Consider the following 22,974-nt stretch of genomic DNA (forward strand, 5'->3'; position numbering starts at 1 on the left):
ATGTTGCTCTAGAACCTGGATATACCTTTCAGCATTGATGGTGTCTTTCCAGATGTGTAAGCTGCCCATGCCACACGCACTAATGCAACCCCATACCATCAGAGATGCAGGCTTCTGAACTGAGCGCTGATAACAAATCAAATCAAATCAAATCAAGTTTATTTGTACAGCGCTTTTAACAATAAACATTGTCGCAAAGCAGCTTTACAGAATTTGAGCGACTTAAAACATGAGCTAATTTTATCCCTAATCTATCCCCAATGAGCAAGCCTGTGGCGACGGTGGCAAGGAAAAACTCCCTCAGACGACATGAGGAAGAAACCTCGAGAGGAACCAGACTCAAAAGGGAACCCATCCTCATTTGGGCAACAACAGACAGCCTGACTATAATATTAACAGTTTTAACAGGTATAACCCTCAACTGTCCTCATGGGGCCGTCCTTCACAGGAGTGGGGCGATAAAACTCCGACCAGACACAGGGCACCAGGATGGATCAAGCAGGTCCGAGGGGCAGAAGAGGCCAGCATCTCAATCCCAGGATCAACATGTAACTCAGAGGGACAGATGGGGGGGGGGAGAGAGAGAGAAAGAAAACACGTTGTTAGGTATGCCCTAAAAATGACAAGTATTAAATCTGTGTGGTAGGCTCGCAGAGACGAGAGTCTTTACATCAGGCATGACGCACAATGGCATGTTAATATGGTAAAAAATATATCATGACCTGCTCTGGCTGGATGCTTGATTGGGTGATGGGAGCACACTCCTCAGCAATGATGAGATGCAGATGGGACCCTTAGGCCTGGCCAAGACAATTCAGTTACATTTCACCGGGTCTGGGACATGCGACAGAATGTCTGACGGCCGATTCCCTGCAGGCTACGATAGCCAGTCGAGGTCCCCACCGTCTCCACCAAAAGATTTCCTGTTGACTCCATGTAACTCAGAGGGACAGATTTGGGGGGGGGGGGGGGGAGAAAGAAAACACAGGTGGTTAGGTATGCCCAATGTCACCTGAATAAGTAGGAACAGTATACATATTGCACCGAGTACAAGCAGGGACTCCGGCAACTAACTATGACAGCATAACTAAAAGGGGAGAGGCAGAAGGTAACACAGGCATGAGGGAGCCCCGGGACATAAAGCAGCCAGCCACTGCACCGTCAACAAACTCGAGTGAGCAAGCGAGTGGGGACTGACAGCATCCATACATCCCAGTTTACCAAAACACTCTATGTCTGAGGACCCTCCAGATCTACTCCTTTACCTCATAAACACCATTAACAAAAGGCTTGACTAAACAGATATGTTTTCAGCCTAGACTTAAATGCTGAGACTGTGTCTGATTCCCGAACATTACTTGGAAGGCTGTTCCATAACAGTGGGGCTTTGTAAGAAAAGGCTCTGCCCCCTGATGTAGCCTTCACTATACGAGGTACCAGCAGATAGCCTGCACCTTTTGATCTAAGTAGGCGTGGCGGGTCATAGAGGAGCAGAAGTTCACTCAGGTACTGTGGTGCGAGACCATTTAGTGCTTTAAAGGTCAATAGTAGTATTTTATAATCAATACGAAATTTTATTGGGAGCCAATGCAGTGTGGATAAGACAGGCGTGATGTGGTCATATTTTCTAGTTCTAGTAAGAACTCTTGCTGCAGCATTTTGAACTAACTGGAGCTTGTTTATGCACTTATTGGAACATCCAGACAGTAAGGCATTACAATAATCCAACCTGGAGGTAACGAAAGCATGGACTAGTTTTTGTGCATCATGCAATGACATTAAATTTCTTATCTTTGCAATATTTCTGAGATGAAAGAAAGCTATCCGGGTGATGTTATCAATGTGAGTTTCGAATGAAAGACTGGGGTCAATAATCACTCCGAGGTCTTTTACTGCTGCACGTGAAGAAACAGAAAGGCCATCCAGAGTTACTGTGTAATCAGAAAACTTACTTCTAGCTGTATGTGGTCCTAGCACAAGTACTTCAGTCTTGTCAGAGTTAAGCAGAAGGAAATTTATAAGCATCCAGTGTCTAATGTCCTTCACACATTCCTCAATTCTATTAAGCTGGTGTCTCTCATCAGGTTTTGCAGAGACATACAACTGTGTGTCATCAGCATAACAGTGGAAACTAATACAATGTTTACGAATAATATCGCCCAGAGGTAACATATATAGAGAAAAAAGCAGTGGACCCAAGACAGAACCTTGTGGAACACCAAACTTTACCTCGGTACGTCTAGAAATATCACCATTTATATCGACATACTGATAACGATCAGTTAGATAAGACCTGAGCCAGGAGAGGGCCATTCCCTTAACTCCCACAACATTTTCTAGTCTATCCAGAAGAATGGAATGATCAATGGTATCAAATGCTGCACTAAGGTCAAGCAACACAAGTAGCGAGACACAGCCCTGATCAGACGCCAACAGTAGGTCGTTTACTACTTTAACCAGTGCTGTCTCTGTGCTATGATGAGGTCTAAATCCTGACTGATACATTTCATGGATGTTATTCCTATGTAAATATGAGCATAACTGCTGTGCCACAGCTTTTTCAAGGATCTTGGAGATAAAGGGGAGGTTTGATATTGGCCGATAATTGGACAGCTGACAGGGATCAAGGTCAGGTTTTTTAATCAGGGGTTTGATAACTGCTAGTTTAAAGGATTTGGGTACATAGCCAATCATAAGAGAAGAATTTATTATTTTTAGAAGCGGTTCAATTACTTCAGGCATTATCTGTTTGAATAGATGTGTCGGTAAGGGATCTAGTACGCAAGTTGAGGCTTTTGATGTAGAGATTAATGAGAGTAATTCAGTTTCTTTTAGGGGAGTAAAACATTCTAACTGATGATCTGATACAGTTATATTGTTAACTACAAGGTCACTTTCATTGTCTAACCTTAAATTAGTAGTTTGAATTTTTTGTCGGATATTCTCAATTTTGTCATTAAAAAAATTCATGAAGTCGTTGCTACTACATACTGCAGGTGTGCATGTGTTGATAGTGGACTTATTCCTGGTTAATTTTGCTACAGTATTAAATAGGAATCTAGGATTATTTTTGTTATCTTCTATTAGGGAGGAGAGATATGTTGATCTCGCAGCACTAAGAGCTTTTTTATACTTCAGGAAGCTCTCCTTCCACGCCAATTTGAACACTACCAATTTTGTTTGACGCCATTTACGTTCCAATTTTCGAGTGGTCTGTTTTAATGTGCGAGTGTCATCATTATACCAGGGTGCTAATTTTTTGTCTCTGACCATTTTCCTTTTTAGAGGAGCTACATTATCTAAAGTATGGCGGAATGTTGACTCTAAGCATTCAGTTGCCTGATCGAGTTCTGCAGGGGCTGACAGTGACCCAATCAAAGTTGACAGCTCTGGGAGATCATTTATAAAGCTCTGTGCAGTAGTTGACGTGAAAGTACGTTTAATACAGTAGCGTGGTGAGGTGCATATATTATTACTCAGACATATTTTGAATGAGATGAGACAATGATCTGAGATAACTTCAGACTGTGGAAGTATGACTATATTGTCTACGTTTAATCTGAATGTTAGTATTAGATCAAGGGTGTGACCACCATTATGGGTCGGTCCTATGACATTCTGCTTAATCCCGACTGAATCTAAGATGGACACAAACGCTGTTTTTAAAGGGTCTTCTGGGTTATCGAAGTGAATATTAAAATCTCCGACAACTAAAGCTTTGTCTAAGGAAATAACCAAATCTGAGATAAAATCTGCAAATTCAGAAAGAAACTCAGAATATGGCCCCGGGGGCCTGTAAATAATAAGCAATGGAATTAACTGGGTAGACTTATTTTTCGAGGCTACATACATTATATGAGTATGAAGAACTTCAAATGTATTAGATTTATAACCAGGTTTGTGTGTTACACCTAGATAATCGTTATAAATAACCGCGACGCCTCCTCCTCTGCCAGTTAGACGAGGCTGGTGTATATAACTGTATCCAGGAGGACTCGCTTCATTTAATGCTATATATTCATTTGGCTTAATCCATGTTTCTGTTAAACACAGTACATTAAACTCCTGATCAGTAATGAGTTCATTAACCATTAGCGCTTTAGATGTAAGAGATCGTCTTTACTTTAGATGTAACAACTCGGGTCGTCCTTCTCCTCTTTAGTCCGAATGACACGGCGTCCCTGATTTCCATAAAGAACTTCAAATTTTGATTCGTCTGACCACAGAACAGTTTTCCACTTTGCCACAGTCCATTTTAAATGAGCCTTGGCCCAGAGAAGACGTCTGCGCTTCTGGATCATGTTTAGATACGGCTTCTTCTTTGAACTATAGAGTTTTAGCTGGCAACGGCGGATGGCACGGTGAACTGTGTTCACAGATAATGTTCTCTGGAAATATTCCTGAGCCCATTTTGTGATTTCCAATACAGAAGCATGCCTGTATGTGATGCAGTGCCGTCTAAGGGCCCGAAGATCACGGGCACCCAGTATGGTTTTCCGGCCTTGACCCTCACGCACAGAGATTCTTCCAGATTCTCTGAATCTTTTGATGATATTATGCACTGTAGATGATGATATGTTCAAACTCTTTGCAATTTTACACTGTCGAACTCCTTTCTGATATTGCTCCACTGTTTGTCGGCGCAGAATTAGGGGGATTGGTGATCCTCTTCCCATCTTTACTTCTGAGAGCCACTGCCACTCCAAGATGCTCTTTTTATACCCAGTCATGTTAATGACCTATTGCCAATTGACCTAATGAGTTGCAATTTGTTCTTCCAGCTGTTCCTTTTTTGTACCTTTAACTTTTCCAGCCTCTTACTGCCCCTGTCCCAACTTTTTTGAGATGTGTTGCTGTCATGAAATTTCAAATGAGCCAATATTTGGCATGAAATTTCAAAATGTCTCACTTTCGACATTTGATATGTTGTCTATGTTCTATTGTGAATACAATATCAGTTTTTGAGATTTGTAAATTATTGCATTCCGTTTTTATTTACAATTTGTACTTTGTCCCAACTTTTTTGGAATCGGGGTTGTATTTACTGGATTAGATATTATAGATGGTTTATATTATTGTGTTATTATCAGCAAATCTTGATATATTGATTATATTGAGGTAATGAATATTAATGAATAATATTGATATTGATTTTGCTGATATTATTTAGAATCATAATTCAGCTTTATTGGGGATGTAGACACGAGTATACGAGGAATTTGACTCAGCCACATTGTCCTTACAGACATTAAACATTACAATCACCTAAAAATAGAGAAGTGGGAAACACTGTAATATAACAGATGATTGCTGTGAAGTGGACACTGTGTACATCTTCTGTACTGTGAGAATACAGAATCCTGTTCACACTCTTATAGACCTCTCCCTTTTGGATTTTTGATCCTTTTGAGCTTCCTGAATTCAGCAGTGAATCAGCATTTGTCATTGTACCCGCTCATAAAATCTGATGTCAGTAAACTTGTCCAGACTTTTTTTTTTGCAAGTCCAGAAACAGTGCAGTTGGTGCAGTCAAAACCGGTCTGCAGCCTGTCCTTACCCTGGTCCTTTTATTGCTTGCACTGATTACAGGCTCAGCAGATTTTAATTTCTGCCCAGAGTTTGGAACAAAAAGGGTGAGGAAGTGATCGGAGCATCCCAAAGCAGCATGGGGAACAGAACAATCTTTTAATCCAGTGTCACATTGTGTATGTAACAGGCTGATATGTACTGTTAAAATTCCCCAAAATAATCAGAAAGGAGTCCAGGTTAGAGCCCTGCACTCCCGCGGGAGTCCCGTGGGACTCGCGGGATCCGCCGCAAAGCAGTGCGGCGCGGGACAAATTTTGAAAGCTCTTTGCGGGCGCGGGCGGGACCGGAAGTGCACATATGCGCGCGCGGGCGGGAGCGGGAGTGCACATATGCGGCGCGGGCAGGAGCGGTGATAAGCTGCAGTCCTGCTAACTAAAAACGTGTTTGAAATAAAATTTATAAATTATTAATTTATGTCTATCATATATAATTTGTGCTGGATATTTTATTTGGCATTAATAAAAACATTTTAAGATGCCTAAATTTGCAGAGAGAGTCAGATTGCCAGATTGAGTGAGGAATGGCATCTTAAATTTGCCATTGATCACTCTAACAGGAAATCCTTTGATCACTCTAATGACTCGCAGTTCACACCCAGCCTCCAGTGACCCACACTAACATGATGCCTCAATGACACCTTAGATGAGCTGGTCATCAGAATTATGATTCTGATTCTGATTCAGGAGAGGATAAATATCTCTCGTTCGTTTCTCGATTCTTTTCCTCTTCCGTGTTTGAGATCTCCGATCATGGCAGAAGAGCAGAGCTCCTTTTGAAGCACTGTGAGATTCAGTAAAGTAAGTGCTGGTTTAAAAAGAGGTACATTTACCGTTAAAAAGTCAAAAGTCCTGAAATCGGACATTTGGAAGTCGTTCTCACTCGTGTACGATGCGGATGGAAATCAGCTGCCCTTTGCTTGCTGTGATAAGTGCCAAAAGGTTCTGACATACAACGGCCATAAATCAGGTACATCAGGCCTGAATTGCCATGTATGTACTGTGTTAAAAGGACAACAATTGTTGGAGTTCAGAGGGAACAACGCAAAAGTGACAGATGCGTTGAAGGCAAAGACCGTGGAGAAATGTGTTGATTTTGTTGCTGCGGACCTCCGCCCGTATGACAGCATCGCTGGTCAGGGATTAGCTCAGTTTGCCCAACACTTAGTTGACATGGCAGCCACAATAGGCAAATTCGATGTGCAAGATCTTCTGCCCCATCCAAAAACTGTGTCACGTCATGTAGATGATAGGGCACTCAAATTTAGAAGAGCTTTTGTTGATGACATAAACGAGACGATTGGGAAATACGGGTGTGCTGTGACAACGGATGTCTGGACTGAAACATATCGCAAAACCTCTTTCCTCTCAGCCACCCTGCATTACATCAATTCAGACTACAACTTACAGTCTAGAGTGCTATTTTCTGCCCCATTTGATGAAGGAACCTCAAAGACTGGAGACAATATTTGTGCTTTATTATTTCAGAATTTAAGAGCCTTCGGAATCGATTGTTCAGTCTTGGGGAAAAAGATTGTGTTTGTGACAGATAGAGGAGCGAATATGATAGCCTCCTTACGAGGATTCACAAGGCTAAACTGCAGTGCCCGTGTACTGAATTCAGTTCTCTCGCATGCCCTGTCTCCTACTGTGATGAGCGAAGTCCCTGAAGCAGGCCAGCTGATCAGCGACGCGAAGAAGTTGGTCAGCTATTTTAAACATTCCGGCCTGCAAGTCAAGCTGACGAAGTCTCTCAAACAGTCAGTGGAGACGAGATGGAATTCGACTGTGGACATGCTGGATTCTATCTCACAGCAGTATGACGAGGTGACAACAGTTCTACTTGAAAAAAACCAATATGACAAAATAAGCTGCATCGATAAACAGATCCTTGCATCCCTGGTGGCGTTTCTCAAACCCTTCCAAGACGCAACGAATGACCTGGAGTCTGACAATACGGCATTAAGTGCTGCGCTTGTTCTGCCATGGTCCGTGAAGTTAAGGGAGCATTGTGAAGTGGCCAAGGCTGACCCCCTAGTCAGTGTCATCGCATCTGCGTGTGCGCAACGCCTAGACGCACTGTTGTCACCAAGTCACCTTGTCCCAAATGGAATTGACATGCTGTATAAAGTAGCAACTTTCCTTACTCCAAAGCTGCGTCATCTTAGGATGATCAATGCAAATGAAAGACAATACGTGACGGAAGCTGTGAAAGAGATGACCGAGGAGTTGGGGTTTGATGTCCAAACTGATGAAAGCACAGAGCCACCTCCACCTAAAAAGGTCACTTTTCGTGAGTTTGAGGAATGGGAGGATGTCGGTGCTACGGGTGCTGAATCGAAGTCTGTAAACTCCGGGATTGATGATTATCTGAATGTGAAACTCATTGGATCCGAATCACACCAATCTAAAGATATCCTGCTGTGGTGGAAAAATCACTGCTATGACTTTCCCACATTTGCCAAACTGGCACGGCATGTACTGGCCATTCCAGGTTCCAGCGCACCATCCGAGCGCGCGTTCAGCATATGTGGTCGCATACTGGAGGAAAGGCGCAGTATGTTGAAGCCCTCAACAGTGAACAATTTGCTGTTTCTCCATAGCTGTTCAAAGAACCCGATATCCTAAGCAATAGGCTTATTTGTTTCGTTTACCTGCGTTTGATTTTCTCGTTTTTCTTATTCATATTCAAACAAGGTCAGCTATGTTATATTGAGTTTAACACTTGCACGGAGGCTCAAGCCCAAATAGTTTTAGAAATGTGCAACCATAGCCCTATAATGTCTACAGTAGCCTATACTGTCGATTTTTGTTGTTGTAGGCTAGGACTGTGTTTTGTTATAACATTTATATATGCTATGCTTATAGGGTATTCTATAAGATATTCTAGTTAGAAATGCTTAACAAATGTAAACTGGGTTAGCCTAATGTTTTGTATGGCTGAACAATAAATATAACAAATTTCCACTTGGAATTACGTGCTCGCCTGTCTTTTATTATTATTATTATTATTATTATTATTATTATTATTATTATTAGTGCTGTAAAAAATGTCGCGTTATTATCGCGTTAACTTGACTCAATTTTAACGGCGATAATTTTTTTTATCGCGAGATTAACGCTCTGTGACATGATGTAGGTTTTTCATAAGCTTTTGAAACTAGTAGAGATGGGATTTATGGCTCTTTGATGGGATCCGCATCTTTGTGATCCGTTCTTTGAAAAGAGCCGTTCAGAAGACTGGCTCATTTGGCTCTTTTTAAATATTTATTCAGTTTTAAGAAGACAGCGTCTGTAAACTCAATGCTATCCCAGAAATCCTTCCTGTAATATGCAAATTTGGCCGCCTCTGATTGGACAGCGCGACGCATCAACAGGCAGAAAAAGTGTAAAAGTACAAAATGTGTTAAGTGAGATGAAGCAGTAAAGATCAGATTCAATGCAATATTTATCAACGAACAACTTAAAGTTAATATAATAGTGTACTTTATATTATAATCAAGCATGTCAAGCCTACTGTCACTGTGTAACCTGTCTCTCTGATAGAGCTGTAGACTAACTCAAGCAGTAAATCACTTCACTGAGTGAAGCGGAAGAAGAGTGAAGTTCACTCCTCTTGTTAGCTCTCATCTCATCTCATTATCTCTAGCCGCTTTATCCTTCTACAGGGTCGCAGGCAAGCTGGAGCCTATCCCAGCTGACTATGGGCGAAAGGCGGGGTACACCCTGGACAAGTCGCCAGGTCATCACAGGGCTGACACATAGACACAGACAACCATTCACACTCACATTCACACCTACGGTCAATTTAGAGTCACCAGTTAACCTAACCTGCATGTCTTTGGACTGTGGGGGAAACCGGAGCACCCGGAGGAAACCCACGCGGACACGGGGAGAACATGCAAACTCCGCACAGAAAGGCCCTCGCCGGCCCCGGGGCTCGAACCCAGGACCTTCTTGCTGTGAGGCGACAGCGCTAACCACTGCACCACCGTGCCGCCCCTTGTTAGCTCTGCTTTGCAATAAAAAGAAAAACAACACCCTTGGTACAAAGCAAGCCCATTCACTTTTTTATGCTGATCAGAGAATTACAATAGTTTCTCATGTGATAAAAATGTGCGATTCGCGATTAAATATTTTAATCGCTTGACAGCACTAATTATTATTATTATTATTATTATTATTAGAGACACTACATGCTGAATTCAGAAACAAGGTAAATAATAACAAACGTGAACGTGAGCTGTAGATATTTATGCTGAAATCCACTCAAAATAGGGGGCGGGGCACCATCACGCTGTGTCAAGACAAGAACTTTCCTGAGAAATAACGTGAACGTCTGCATCATGCGGGATTTGCGGGCGGGAGCGGGACAAAATATGGCAGGCGCGGGCGGGAGCGGGACTGAAAATCATAATTTTTTTGTGGGCAGGAGCGGGACTGAAAATCATAATTCTTTGCGGGCGCGGGCGAGAGCGTGACTGCACAATGCGGGCGCAGGCGGGAGCGGGACTGAAAAATCCGACCCGCGCAGACCTCTAGTCCAGGTGTTGTTCTTTACACTTGGTATCAGCTTGGTGCCTTTGAGCCTCGTATGGACAATCCTGAATTGGGATGGATATGCACTCCAAGATAATTGAAACAAAGTCCTGCAGGGGATTAAATGATTTGCACTTAATGAAAAGAGATTCCAGGTTATGGTAGCAGTACACTAACATTCATTGATATAGAAACGTGTTGCACCTCCCTGTGTCATCTGGGACAGCGGTGTTGTGATTCACTCTATGGAGGTGAAATGCTGCCTGGAGTGCAAGCATTGAGTCATGTTTCACTGAAACAGAGAGCAGTAGAGAGTGAAAAGTCTTTATGTAGCTTAGCTAAATGGGTGTATGTTGAAGCACGAATGCCACAACATCTGAGCTGCACCTGCTCGCATCTCAGATGTCAACATCTACATGTTCTGCATAGAACTGCTGCTCCTCTGATCAGAATGGGTTAAAAACCTCACAAAACATGAGACATTTGAATGCAAGTCCAAAGGCATTGATGGTCCAATAGGACTTCTCTAGTGTGTGTAATCATACAACGCTGATCAGCCACAGACAGACAAACAACAGCAGCAAACATAAAGCACTAGTTTTTTTGTATAAAACACATTACAAGGCCATTAACAGGAAAATATTTAATATAATACTGTAACAGTAATGCTGATAATTTATATTCTGTAATATGTGTGTGCGTGTGTTTTTCAGCTGCTGTATGAAGAGTGGGCGAGTTACAGTGTTTTTTATAAATACCAACCTATTGGCCTGATCAGGTAATAAAGTTTAATTAATTAATTATCATTGTTGAGATTATTAAATTATTTTAAATTATATCCAGTCATTTAGATCGGAATGTGGGTGTGTTTTTGAGTCCCTGTATGGAAAGAGTAATTTATTAGCATTCTTATATGAATATATATTCACACAACTTTATGTGACATGCTGATCTGTCCCACTCATAACCACACCCATCTGTCCCAGTCAGAGACATGTCCATCTGTCCCAGTCAAAGACACATCCATCTGTCCCACTCATAACCACACCCATATGCCCTTTTCCCGACAGGAAGTATTTTGGGGAGAAGATTGGTCTGTACTTTGCCTGGCTGGGAGTTTACACTCAAATGCTGATTCCTGCCTCTCTGGTGGGAGTGTTTGTGTTTCTGTATGGCTGTGTTACCGTTGATGACGACATCCCCAGGTCAGCGTTAATATAATTACATCTCCTAAACACTAATACTAATGACATCCTTTAAACACTAACACTGATGAATTCCTTTAAACACTAAAATTAATTCAGTTCAGTTTTATTTATATAGTACTTTTAATAATTGACAGTGTCACAAAGCAGTTTTACAGAAATCTGCTCATAGATTTACATTTAGATTCCTAATGAGCAAGGCAGAAGCAAGAGTGGCAATGACAAAAAAACCTGAGACAACATGAGGAAGAAACTTTCAAAGGAATTCAAATGGGAACCCATCCTCTTTTTGGTGACACCAAATAATGCATGTATTAATCAGCAATAATTAATCAACCACAACTGTATGCTATAGAGGCAAACAACACTGAACATGTTGAAAGGATCTTCAAAACATCAGAGTCTTAGGTTTTACATGCACCAGAGTCATAAAGTGGTAAACCCACCGCTCACACAGTCACTCAGGCCTGAGTTTCCCAAAAGCATCACAGCACAAAGATAATCATTAAATGGTAGAGCAAGCAACACAATGAACACTCTCTCTCCTAGTTAAGATGCTCTTAGGGTTAAGAGGCTTTTGGGAAACCCACCCCAGATTTTTTTTTCTTTCAATTACGTTCATTATGTCATATATTAAATATAGTTAGTTTTTTCTTTTTTATCAGACATCTAGTTTTTAGGTTTGTTTACCTGACATGTTTCGACGTACGACTGTCGTCTTCCTCAGAGCGTCACCGGATGTTATTGGTGACGCATCTTTTATCAGCTGATGTTTCCGAAGGCGTGGCCTTCCTGTCTGGTTTGACAGGTCGGTCACGCCTTCTACTGTCTGTTCGTCCCCTGCAAGATGGCACTCCAGGTATGGAAGAGTATGTATGCTCCCTCATCCCGGTTGATGGTCCTCGGGCTTCGCTTACGGATCTCCATGGCCTCCCTGATCCAGCGCTGATGTTTATTATCTTCTGTGCGGATGACTCTGGCATTCCCCCAGTCCATAATATGATTTTCCCTTTTGCAGTGATCTGTTATAGCTGACTTATAATTTTCCTGTTGTGCCTTTTCTTTTATTCGGGTTTGTCTTGTAGCTGTCTCCTTTTTGCACTCTTTCTTATGTTCATTTTTCCTTGTGTTGAAACTCCTTCCTGTCTCCCCGATGTAAGTTTTATTGCATATTTGGCATGGAATCTCATATATGGTGTTGCATCTGTTGTCTGGATGTATTCTGTCTTTGGGATGAACCAGGATCTGACGGAGTGTTGTGTGTGGTTTGACAGGTGTGTTAATGTTGTGTTTCCTCATTGCTCTTTGAATGCGTTCCATTATTCCCCTGATGTATGGTAATGTCACTACTCCCCTGTGTTCTTGTTTGTTGGTTTGTTTTTTCTCTTTCTTCTGTGTTTTATTGTTCTTGACCTGTTCCGCCCCTTTGGATATTGCCCATTGTGGATATTGACATGCCTTCAGTGCGTGTTGTATGTGTTGTTCCTCCTGTTCTTTGTCCTGTGGATCTGTGATTATTGTTGCGCATTCATGTAATGTTCTAACTACTGATATTTTGTGCATTATGGGGTGTTCGGAAGTCCAGTTTAAATATTGGTCGGTGTGTGTGGGTTTCCTGTGTACTTTTAGTTTGATGTCCCCATCTTCTGTGTGATGTATTTTTAAGTCCAAAAATGCTATTGACTGCTCCGCTTCCTCTTCATGTGTGAATTTTATATTACCGGTATTATCTATGGTGTTGAAATGGTCAGTAAGTTGTTGAGTGTGTCCCCTCTTTACTTTTTCCAGTATGTCATCCACGTAACGTTTCCAGTGTTGGTCTGTATTCTGCTGGTATTGTAGTGAGTGCTTTCTGCTCCAGATCTTCCATGAAAAAGCCGCACATGATGGCTGATAGTGGGTCTCCCATGGCAAAACCTTCCTTTTGTCTGTAAATTGTATTCCTGAACTGAAAGTATGTGGATGTGGCGATGAATTGAAGGAGCTGAGTGATGTCTTGTACAGTGAGGTTTGTGCGTTTCTTGAGCGTCCTGTCTGTTTTTAATTTTTCTTGTACTATCTGTATGGTGGCTTCCGTGGGTGTTCTGGTGAAAAGAGATATGACATCGTGTGAAATGAAAACTTTGTCTTGCTGCATTTTGATGTTTTTTAGTTCTTCTGCCAGTTGTTTTGAGTTTTTGCAGTGTTGGTCTGTGAGTCCTAGTAATGGTTTAATTATTTCGGTGAGTGCTTTTGATAGGTTGTATGTCACTGAGCCAATGCTATCTACTATGGGGCGTAATGGTGTTCCTGGTTTGTGTATTTTTGGTGTACCGTAAATCCTGGGGATGACGTTGGCTGTGGGTACTAAATGATTGTATGCCTGTTTATCTATTTTATTTTTATCGAGTAGCGGTTTGAGTAGTGCTTTAAGTTTCTTTTTCTTGTCTTCGGTTGGGTCTTTTCTTAATATCTCAAATGCGTTGTCGCTGAGTAATTCCATCATTTTCTGTTCATATTCATCGGTGTCCATAATAACTGCTGTTCTGCCTTTATCTGCTGGGAGGATTATGATGTCTTTATTTTTTGCTAATGTTCTCATAGCTTTGGCTTCCTGTTTTGTGATGTTACTGGGTGGTGGTTTGGCCGTTTTCAATATACCAGCTATTGCGTTTCTTAGTGCTGCTTTTTGTCCCTGATCCTGTATTTTCTCACATGCTAATTCAGTTGCCAGAATGAATTCATCGTGTGGTATGTTGTTCGGTGTGACAGCGCAGTTGAGTCCTTTTGCTAATATACTGCGTTCTGCTTGTGAGAGTTTGTACCTTGATATGTTATGAATCCATTTGTCGTTGATGTGTGCGTGCTCCGGTTCTGCCTTCTTTTTCTGTGCGATGAGTCTGTCCAGTTTTCGGATTTGTCGGGTTTTTGTCTTGGTGAATTCCTGTTCGTGTATGTCTGCCAAGTGTCCGTGTATTGCTATTTCCATGTCCTTGTTTTGGGGTAACCGGCGTTTGAAAGTTTCCGTCTCCCTATGTAATTTGCTATTGATATTGAGTTTGTCAGTTGTGCACCGTATCCGTTCTTTTACCAGAGTCATCCGCACTTTCCTGATCATCTTCTCCGCGTTTCTGGTTGGAATCGGGTTCTTGATATTCAGGCTGGCCGGTACGACGACTTCATCCCGGCAGCGCAGATTGAATCTCAGGTGGTTTCTGTAGTGTGCCCGTTTTCGCGTCAATCTTTCTAGGCGGCGAAACTCCTTGATGCTTTTATCTCCGTAACTTATTCTTAATCTTTCGATTACGTTCATTATGTCATATATTAAATATAGTTAGTTTTTTCTTTTTTATCAGACATCTAGTTTTTAGGTTTGTTTACCTGACATGTTTCGACGTACAACTGTCGTCTTCCTCAGAGTGTCACCGGATGTTGTTGGTGACGCATCTTTTATCAGCTGATGTTTCCGAAGGCGTGGCCTTCCTGTCTGGTTTGACAGGTCGGTCACGCCTTCTACTGTCTGTTCGTCCCCTGCAAGATGGCACTCCAGGTATGGGAGAGCCCCAGATTTGTTGATGGTGGTGATGGCATCCAAACATCCCAGTTTACTAGCACTCTTTGCTGTACCCTTCATTATTCTAGGGACTAATAAAGAGCCTACAACTTTTGATGATCAAAGCAGGAATGGCAGATCATTAAAGACCAAAATTTTGCTGTGGTGTGAGGCCATTCAGTGCTTTATAAATCATTAGTAGTGTTTTATAATCAGTGCAAAATTTTATTCTGAGCCAGTGCTGTCTAGATAAGATAGGGGTGATGTGACCAAACGTTCTGTAATCAGAAAGCTTCCTCCTAACTGCATATTGTCCGAGTACAAGTACTTCTGTCTTGTCAGAGTTAAGCAGAAGGGAGTTAATAAGCATCCAGTATGTAATGTCCTTTACACATTCCTCAGTTTTATTAAGCTGGTCCCTCTCATCTGGCTTTGCAGAAACATACAACTGTGTGTCATCAGCATAACAGTGGAAACTAATACCATGCTTATTGTCACGCTCATCCAGTACTCAGGACTCCACTTCCCACAATCCTCCTCACACACGTCACTACCACATGCACTCCGTCAGCCAACCTGGAGCCAGTTCCTAGGAGTGGCTCCCCCAAGTTCTAATCACCATCACCTGTACCTTTTTGTTTATGTCTGCATTTATACCCCTTTGTTTGTTTTGTTCTTTGCACAGTATTGCCTCTACATTCATGAGCCGACTGAATGTTATTATTCTGATTGTTTACCTGTGTATGACCCTTTTTGCCTTCCGTTTTTTTTCCGTTTTGCCTAGGGCTTGTGTTTGTTCAACCGTTTTCTCTTGCGTCCCGGTTTTTCAATCATCGCCTGTTTCCCGATTACGATTTGCCTAGCCCTTGTGTTTAGATTGCCTGTGTTTACTGATTCCCGGTTCTTGAACTCTCGCCCATTTCCTGACCACGATTTGTCTAGCCCTCGTTACTGTTTTGGATCTCTTGGTATTGACTTGGCCTGGCTTTTGTACATTGTCTTTTTCCATTGTGCTCATTAAAACCTTGAGATCTTTCACAATCCGTGAGCATCTGGTTTGTCACAGCCGCGCTACACTTATGAAGCAGTGGGCCTAGATGTAATGATGTTCCTTAAACAGTACCACTAAGAGGCCCCTTAAACCCTAACAGTAATAATAGTTACAGCACTCACTGTGGACTGTGATTTTCAATTTTGCACCAGGAGTGGTATAAAGTCACCCAAGAGCAACGTGAAAAACTGGTGGAGAGCATGCAGAGATGCATGAAAGCTGTGATTAAATGTCAGGGTTATTCCACCAAATATTGATTTCTGAACTCATCCCAAGTTCAAACATTAGTATTGTGTTGTTTAAAATTGAATTTGATCTTGATTTTTGTGCATTATTCAAGGTCGGAAAACACTTCATCTTTTTTGTTATTTTGACCAGTTGTCATTTTCTGCAATTAAATGCTCTAAGTGAGAATATTTTAATCTGAAATTTGGGGGAAATGTTGTCAGTAGTTTATGGAATAAAACAAAAATGCTCACGTTCCTCAAACACATACCTATAAATTGTAAAACCAGAGAAACTGATAATTTTGCAGCAGTTTCTTAATTTTTTTCCAGAGCCTATAGAGCAGGAGGACACAAATCTATGGATGTCCTGAAGACTTAGACTTTCTTTATTGTCATTCAGGTTTGCATCAAACAATACGCATCAGAACGAGATTTCATTGCTTTGGCTCAGTGTAGTGCCAAATGAAACAGCAGCAAGTATATTACCTAAAAATCTGCAAAAAAAAAAAAATATATATATATATATATATAAAAAAAAAAAAAATCTCCTTCTCACCCCCGGCGGGGGGGGGTGGTATCCATGTCATCCTCAAGCTCGGGTCCTCTACCAGAGGCCTGGGAGTTTGAGGGTTCTGCGCAGTATCTTCGATGTTCCAAGGACTGCGCTCTTCTGGACTGAGGCTTCAGATGTTGTTCCTGGGATTTGCTGGAGCCACTCTCCCAGTTTGGGGGTTACTGCCCCAAGTGCCCCCACTACCACGGGGACCACGCAACCCTTGACCTTCCACATCCATTCCAGCTGCTCTTTCAACCCTTGATACTTCTCAAGTTTCTCATGTTCCTTCTTCCTGATGTTGGCGTCAGCTGGGATCGCCACATCTATCACCACCACCCTCTTCTGCTCTTTGTCCACCACCACTATGTCTGGTTGGTTAGCCAGGATCTGTTTGTCAGTCTGGAAGCTGAAGTCCCACAGAATCTTGGCCCTGTTGTTCTCAGCCACCTTCTGTGGTATGGCCCATTGGGACTTGGGTATTTCTATTCCATACTGGTTGCAGATGTTCCTGTATACTATCCCAGCCACTTGGTTGTGCCTCTCCATGTACGCTGATCCAGCTAGCATCTTACACCCTGCTACTATGTGCTGGACTGTTTCAGGGGCTTCTTTGCACAGTCTGCATCTTGGGTCTGATCTACTCTGGTAGATCCTGGCCTCTATGGCTCTTGTGCTTATGGCCTGTTCTTGTGCTGCCATGATTAGTGCCTCTGTGCTGTCTGTCAGTCCTGCATTATCCAGCCACTGGTAGGATTTCTTGATATCAGCCACTTCCTCTATCTGACGGTGGTACATGCCATGTAGGGGTTTGTCTCTCCAGGTTGTCTGTTCCTCCTCCTCCTCTGCACTCTCTTCAGGGTTCTGCTGCCTGAGACATTCACTTAGCAGTTCATCCTTTGGGGCCATCTTTCTGATGTATTCTCGGATTTTCGATGTTTCATCCTGGACCGTGGTCTTGACGCTCACTAGCCCTCGGCCTCCCTCTTTCCGCTTAGTGTATAGTCTCAGGGTGCTGGACTTGGGGTGGAACCCTCCATGCATGGTGAGGAGCTTTCTAGTCTTGATATCTGTGGCTTCTATCTCCTCCTTTGGCCAGTTTATGATACCAGCGGGGTATCTGATGACTGGTAGTGCATACATGTTGATGGCTCGGACCTTGTTTTTACCATTCAGCTGACTTTTCAGGACCTGCCTTACTCTCTGGAGGTATTTGGCTGTGGTTGACTTCCTTGTGGCCTCTTCATGGTTTCCATTAGCCTGTGGGATGCCAAGGTACTTGTAGCTGTCTTGGATATCACCTATGTTGCCCTCTGGTAGGTCAATCCCCTCAGTCCGGATCATCTTGCCTCTCTTTGAGACCATCCGGCCACACTTGTCCAATCCGAATGACATCCCTATGTCATCGCTGTAGATCCGGGTGGTGTGGATCAGCGAGTCTATTTCTCGCTCGTTCCTGGCATACAGCTTGATGTCATCCATGTAGAGCAGGTGGCTGATTGTTGCCCCACTACGGAATCGGTACCCGTAGCCGCTCTTCGTGATGATCTGACTGAGGGGGTTCAGGCCTATGCAGAACAGCAGTGGTGATAGCGCATCTCCTTGGTATATGCCGCACTTGATGTTGACTTGGGCAATGGGTTTTGAGTTGGCCTCTAGGGTTGTCTTCCACATTTCCATTGAGTTCTGTATGAAGGTCCTTAGGTTCCTGTTGATCTTATACAGTTCCAGACATTCCAGTATCCATGTGTGTGGCATTGAGTCGTAGGCTTTCTTGTAGTCAATCCAGGCAGTGCACAGGTTGGTCTGTCTCTTCTTACAGTCTCGGGCGACTGTTCTATCGGCCAGTAGCTGGTGCTTGGCTCCTCTGGTGTTACTGCCAATTCCTTTCTGTGCCTCGCTCATGTATTGAGCCACATGCTTACTCATTTTTGCCGCAATGATGCCTGACAGGGCCTTCCATGTTGTGCAGAGACAGGTAATTGGCCGGTAGTTGGATGGGATGGGTCCCTTCTGGGGGTCCTTCATGATTAGGACTGTCCTGCCTTGGGTTAGCCATTCTGGGTGGGTTCCATCCCTCAGCAGCTGGTTCATCTGTGCTGCTAGGCGTTCATGGAGTGCAGTTAGCTTCTTCAGCCAGTACGTATGGATCATATCGGGGCCTGGTGCTGTCCAGCTCTTCATCTTTGACACTCTTTCTTGGACGTCTGCCATTGAGATGGTTACTGGTTCTTGTTCTGGGAGGTTGCTGTGGTCAGCTCTTAGGTCCACTAACCATTGGGCATCGGTGTTGTGTGATGCCTTTCTTTCCCATATGTCTTTCCAGTATTTTTCCACCTCAGCTCTTGGTGGGTCTGACCGGTTGTTGTTCCCCTGCCATTGAGAGTACACCTTGGCTGGTTCAGTGGAGAACAGCTTGTTTATTCTCCTGGCCTCTCCTTCCTTGGTGTATCTCCTCAACCGGGTGGCCAGAGCTGTTAGTCGCTGTTTGGCAGTTTCGAGTGCCTCTGGTATGGAGAGTGAGTTGTACTTCCTGGGCGCCCCTTTATTCACCATGTTCCCTTTCTGTAGTTCAGCTAGCTGGCTAACTTCTCTCCTTGCTGCCTTTATCTTGGCCTCTAATCGTCTCTTCCATGGTGGATACTGTTTGTTATGTCCCGAGCCCACCTTGTGTCCAAGCATCTCCATGATTACTGTTGCTGTACTGTGTATCAGCTTGTTGGTCTCAGTGATGGTTCTTGTGGAGATTGTCTTCAGAGCAGCATTCACATCTACTAGTAGATCTTCTGAAGGTACTTGGCAACTCAGCTTCGGTATTCGTCGGGGGCTCCAGGTTTCCAGTTGGGTCACGATCTTCCTTCTCAGGTCAGCAGCTCTTGTGTTGAGGCTGTTAGCTGTTGGGGCTTGGTACCCAATCTCTGGTTGTGGGGATGATGACATCTCCCCGCTGACCTGTCTTCCTGGCTCCCCCTTGCCGTAGCATCGTTGTTGTATTTCATTAATCTCTAGTTGTGATAGCAGATTTCGATTATGGATGTTGGAACACTGGGCTAATAGCTGTTTCTTTGTTAGCCTTGATTGTGGGTTTCGAAGTATCCAATGGTCCCACATTCTCTGCATGTATCCCCTCTCTCTGGGATTGCTTGTATAGTAGCATTCCAGCAAATCCGTATTTTCTGTCCTCGTCCATCGATGTCTTGTTCCAGTAGCCCATTTCTCATCAGTTTGCCCTGGTTCCCTAGCAACTGACGCAGACCTTGTTGACCCGGGCGACGTCTGAGCCGGTATGACTCTATCAGTTATGTTTTCACTCATTCCTGAGGTAGGCCGATATATCATGAGGGGTTTTGCCTAAGGACCCTTACTGGATGATGTTTTGCCCCGACCGGGATTCGAACCCCGATCTCCTGCGTCGTAGTCAGTGAGCATTACCACTGTACTATCCAGCTGATATATATATCTGATATATATATATATATACACACACTGGGTGCGATTTGCTGGTGGGGATCATCCCCCCCTCTGGTTTTTATCTCTGCTGAAAAAAAATCCTCGGGGACAACCCCGTCAATAAAACAAACAAACCAAAAAAAAAGTTGACATGACAGGCATGTTGTGACACAGTTTTCTATGGTCTACATTGCACTCACTTTCAAAATGACCCGAAGTGGCAGCTTTGATGTTCACGAACGTCCCCAGCAAATAGATACATTGTAGATAATAACAATATCTTTGCGTTCTCATAGAACGCAAAGATATTGTTATTATCTACAATGTATCAATGTATCCAGGGATGCAAACAGCGCGCCTTTTGGCGGATGCCGCCTTTTTCACGGCCGATTTTTTTTTGGGGGGGGGGGGCGTTGGAGTGTCTGATTATAATTTCAAAATAAATTCTGTATTAAAATTACTAAATAAGCAAATCAGTTACAGTCCATGAAACAGGAAGTACAAGGATGAGAAAAAAACAGTTTAAATCGGAAAGCTGCGCACAATGTGAACTGCGCCATCAGAGCAAACTGTTCATTTAGTATTCATGTATTTTAGTGATTTTCGAATCACTGTCCATTTAATCCGGAGGGAGAGAAACATCACAGCAACGCAACAAGCAATGCGAACTTTGTTGTGTTAGTGTTCGTGTATTTAGTCAGAGAGATAGGAAGATGAATTTACTGTACTATCTCTGGTTTAGTGTTCGTTTTCATTTAGTGTTATTCATTTGATATCATCGTATGTTATTGAGCTGTTAGCCTATTGTTACCTTAATTTTGTGACCTTTCATGATTTAAAAAAAAAAAACATCCCCCCTTCTGGTTTTTTGACAAATCGCACCCTGTGTATGTATATATATATCGCACCCTGTATATATATATATATATATATATATATATATATATATATATAAAATACAACCCCAATTCCAAAAAAGTTGGGACAAAGTACAAATTGTAAATAAAAACGGACTGCAATGATATGGAAGTTTCAAAATTCCATATTTTATTCAGAATAGAACATAGATGACATATCAAATGTTTAAACTGGGAAAATGTATCATTTAAAGAGAAAAATTAGGTGATTTTTAAATTTCATGACAACAACACATCTCAAAAAAGTTGAGACAATGCCATGTTTCCCACTGTGAGACATCCCCTTTTCTCTTTACAACAGTCTGTAAACGTCTGGGGACTGAGGAGACAAGTTGCTCAAGTTTAGGGATAGGAATGTTAACCCATTCTTGTCTAATGTAGGATTCTAGTTGCTCAACTGTCTTGGGTCTTTTTTGTCGTATCTTCCGTTTTATGATGCGCCAAATGTTTTCTATGGGTGAAAGATCTGGACTGCAGGCTGGCCAGTTCAGTACCCGGACCCTTCTTCTACACAGCCATGATGCTGTAATTGATGCAATATGTGGTTTGGCATTGTCATGTTGGAAAATGCAAGGTCATCCCTGAAAGAGACATCGACTGGATGGGAGCATATGTTGCTCTAGAACCTGGATATACCTTTCAGCATTGATGGTGTCTTTCCAGATGTGTAAGCTGCCCATGCCACACGCACTAATGCAACCCCATACCACCAGAGATGCAGGCTTCTGAACTGAGCGCTGATAACAACTTGGGTTGTCCTTCTCCTCTTTAGTCCAAATGACACGGCGTCCCCGATTTCCATAAAGAGCTTCAAATTTTGATTCGTCTGACCACAGAACAGTTTTCCACTTTGCCACAGTCCATTTTAAATGAGCCTTGGCCCAGAGAAGACGTCTGCGCTTCTGGATCATGTTTAGATACGGCTTCTTCTTTGAACTATAGAGTTTTAGCTGGCAACGGCGGATGGCACGGTGAATTGTGTTCACAGATAATGTTCTCTGGAAATATTCCTGAGCCCATTTTGTGATTTCCAATACAGAAGCATGCCTGTATGTGATGCAGTGCCGTCTAAGGGCTCGAAGATCACGGGCACCCAGTATGGTTTTCTGGCCTTGACCCTTACACACAGAGATTCTTCCAGATTCTTTGAATCTTTTGATAATATTATGCACTGTAGATGATGATATGTTCAAACTCTTTGCAAGTTTACACTGTCGAACTCCTTTCTGATATTGCTCCACTATTTGTCGGCGCAGAATTAGGGGGATTGGTGATCCTCTTTCCATCTTTACTTCTGAGAGCCGCTGCCACTCCAAGATGCTCTTTTTATACCCAGTCATGGTAATGACCTATTGCCAATTGACCTAATGAGTTGCAATTTGGTCCTCCAGCTGTTCCTTTTTTGTACCTTTAACTTTTCCAGCCTCTTATTGCCCCTGTCCCAACTTTTTTGAGATGTGTTGCTGTCATGAAATTTCAAATGAGCCAATATTTGGCATGAAATTTCAAAATGTCTCACTTTCAACATTTGATATGTTGTCTATGTTCTATTGTGAATACAATATCAGTTTTTGAGATTTGTAAATTATTGCATTCTGTTTTTATTTACAGTTTGTACTTTGTCCCAACTTTTTTGGAGTCGGGGTTGTGTGTGTATATATATATATATATATATATATATATATATATATATATATATATATATATATATATATATATATATAAGAAAACTGTATAAAATCCTATACAATATAAACTGTATAGGATTTTATACATGAAGGGCCAAAAGTATTTGCTTTGTAAATGGTGGTTTTGTGAGTGCCAAGCTGGGCAGATGTGATCCCATGTGTTCAGCTTGTCTCTGAGGGGAGGTGGTACAAACTTTTTCCTCACTGGGCACTGTGAAGGATTTCTT

General features: G+C 42.5%; 1 protein-coding gene across 3 annotated transcripts in view; it reads left to right on the forward strand.

Annotated features, from left to right (window-relative positions):
• Positions 1-22,974, forward strand: part of LOC132891080 (anoctamin-1) — a 213,908-nt gene that overhangs the window by 126,984 nt on the left and 63,950 nt on the right. For all 3 annotated transcript variants that reach the window (XM_060928564.1, XM_060928565.1, XM_060928566.1), the window contains 2 exons: positions 10,838-10,902; positions 11,195-11,329. In XM_060928564.1, the coding sequence (XP_060784547.1) occupies positions 10,838-10,902; positions 11,195-11,329 (200 nt within the window). The remainder of the gene's footprint in view (positions 1-10,837; positions 10,903-11,194; positions 11,330-22,974) is intronic.

Source organism: Neoarius graeffei, chromosome 8, assembly GCF_027579695.1.
Source record: "Neoarius graeffei isolate fNeoGra1 chromosome 8, fNeoGra1.pri, whole genome shotgun sequence".
In the NCBI taxonomy this organism is placed as follows: Eukaryota; Metazoa; Chordata; class Actinopteri; order Siluriformes; family Ariidae; genus Neoarius; species Neoarius graeffei.